Source organism: Solanum tuberosum, unplaced genomic scaffold (genome assembly GCF_000226075.1).
Source record: "Solanum tuberosum cultivar DM 1-3 516 R44 unplaced genomic scaffold, SolTub_3.0 scf00394, whole genome shotgun sequence".
Lineage (NCBI taxonomy): Eukaryota > Viridiplantae > Streptophyta > Magnoliopsida > Solanales > Solanaceae > Solanum > Solanum tuberosum.
The window spans coordinates 446260-448269 of record NW_006239329.1 but is presented as its reverse complement, the minus strand read 5'-3'; the positions used below and the strand labels follow the sequence as shown (position 1 = coordinate 448269).

Below are 2010 nucleotides of genomic sequence, written 5' to 3'. Positions count from 1 at the left end.
ACGAGGTAGTAGTAATTAAGAACAATCCTAGTAATTAGTCTTCTACTCATCGTAAATGCTCTCTTCTCTCTCCTCTGTCAAATCTCTAACAACGGCTCTTTCTCAGCCCATATCAGTAACGCACCATCGGCAGGGGCCGAGTATGGCGAAAATTCGTGTGGAAGTAGATTTGCTAAAATCATTGCCTCAGAGTGTATGGGTTGGATTGGAAGATGATAAATCACCTCTAAAGGGCTATTGTAAACACTGCAGGAAAATAGGGCATTACATAGTTGATTGCAGGGCTTTTGAGAGAATCAATGTAGTCCCTAAAATTGTGATACAAGACAATGAGCAACACATTGTTGAGGCAACTACGGCAGAAGAGAAACAACCAAATCCAAAAGAATTGGATACCAATGTGGAAATGGCTGAAAAAGAAGACAATTCTTGTAATACGGCGGGGCAAAGCTCACAAAAGGGTAGAAAACACCAATGAAGAAGAGGTTGGGGACTCGAAAACTGATTCTGAAAATGATAACCATCAAATTGTATATATACGAGCAGAAAGAAAAATTCCAAAAAGAAGAATAAAGTTATGATTAAGACCATAATACCACAAAGAGTCTACAGAATTAAGAAAAAACAGGCTACTAGTAATAGACAACAAGAGGGTACGAAACTAGATCATGAAGCTGACGAACAACATGACAAGAAGGATACTGATGAAAATCAAGAAAAAAAAATCAAATCTTAGACTCAAAAGTGGCTTATGTAGCTATTTATGAACCTTTTATTGATATGACCAAGATAAATGGTTACAAAAGGTATTTTGGTTTTCAACATTGTATGGCTAACAACAATGGACAGATATGGTGCTTTTGGAACAATGGGGGTCACACACAGGTCATTGCCAACACTGATCAACAGTTAACTCTTCATCTTAAAGATTCTCCCAGTGATACAGGCATTTTCGTAACAGCAGTCTATGCCAAATGCTCAGATATTACTGAGATGAACAATAATATTAATGATATGCAGAGTACGTTAGATGGTTGAACATGCAAGATTCTATGTTGAGACAAAAAACTCAGTTACAATGGTTTAAAGATGGTGATAAAAACACCAACTACTTTCACAGTGTCCTAAAGACTAAAAGGAGAAGGTTACAAATTCCAAGAATTAAGAATGACAGAGGTAAGTGGATTCAAGGAGACAATAAAATTGCCATCAAACACTTCCAAAGACAATTCAACCTATTATCTGCATTGATATTATTGAATTTTTCAAGGGCAAGAATCTCACTAAATTCTATACTCATTCATGCTTGACCTTGATTCCAAAAATTGAGTCTCCTACTAATTTTGCTGAGTTTAGACCTAAACAATTTTACTAACAAGATCATTTCCAAAATTTTAGCTAATAGAATCAATGCGTTACTTGGCAAATTGATTTCTGAAAATCAAAGTGGATTTGTTTCTGGTAGGCTTATTACTGATAATGTTATGCTCTCTCAGGAGATTATTCATGGAATTGCAAAAGAGAATATAGGTGGTAATGTGGTTTTAAAACTAGATATGGCTAAAGCTTATGACAGGCTCTCTTGGTCTTTTTTAATCAAGGTTTGAAAAAAATTGGCTTTACTAATGATTGGATTGATTTGATTTGGAGGAACATCTCTAATGTTTGGTATTCCATTATTATAAATGGTACTAGACATGGTTTTTTCACTTCCACTCGGGGGCTCAAACAAGGTGTTCCTATTTCCCCATCCCTTTTCATCCCTTTCTCTATGCATAAAAATGGTCCTCAAATTACGCATCTTGCTTATGCTGATGATATTGTTATTTTTAGTAGCGGCAATACTAATTCTGTTAAGTTGATCATGAAGCATATAAAAAATTATGAAAAGATTTCTGGACAAAAAGCGAACAAGAATTAGGTCCTCTCGCTCAAAGTTTCCCTGACTATATCACTAGCAGAAACTCTAAACTCAAAGTCAAAGACTTCCCAAAGTTATATATTACCCTT

At 35.4% G+C, this 2010-nt stretch overlaps 1 protein-coding gene across 1 annotated transcript; it reads left to right on the top strand.

Annotated features, from left to right (window-relative positions):
• Window positions 1-780: 780 nt before the first annotated feature.
• LOC107057933 (uncharacterized) lies at window positions 781-1607 on the top strand. Its single transcript, XM_015303082.1, has 2 exons — window positions 781-1021; window positions 1399-1607. The coding sequence occupies exons 1-2, from the start codon at window positions 781-783 to the stop codon at window positions 1605-1607; spliced, it is 450 nt and encodes a 149-aa protein (XP_015158568.1).
• The last annotated feature ends 403 nt before the right edge of the window (window positions 1608-2010 follow it).

What these genes read in the sequence shown, in the direction of transcription:
- LOC107057933 (XM_015303082.1), top strand. Translation starts at nt 781, where the DNA reads ATGACCAAGATAAATGGTTACAAAAGGTATTTTGGTTTTCAACATTGT. An exon ending in TAATATTAATGATATGCAGA is followed by an intron (nt 1,022 to 1,398) that starts GTACGTTAGATG and finishes CCAAAATTTTAG; the next exon opens with CTAATAGAATCAATGCGTTA.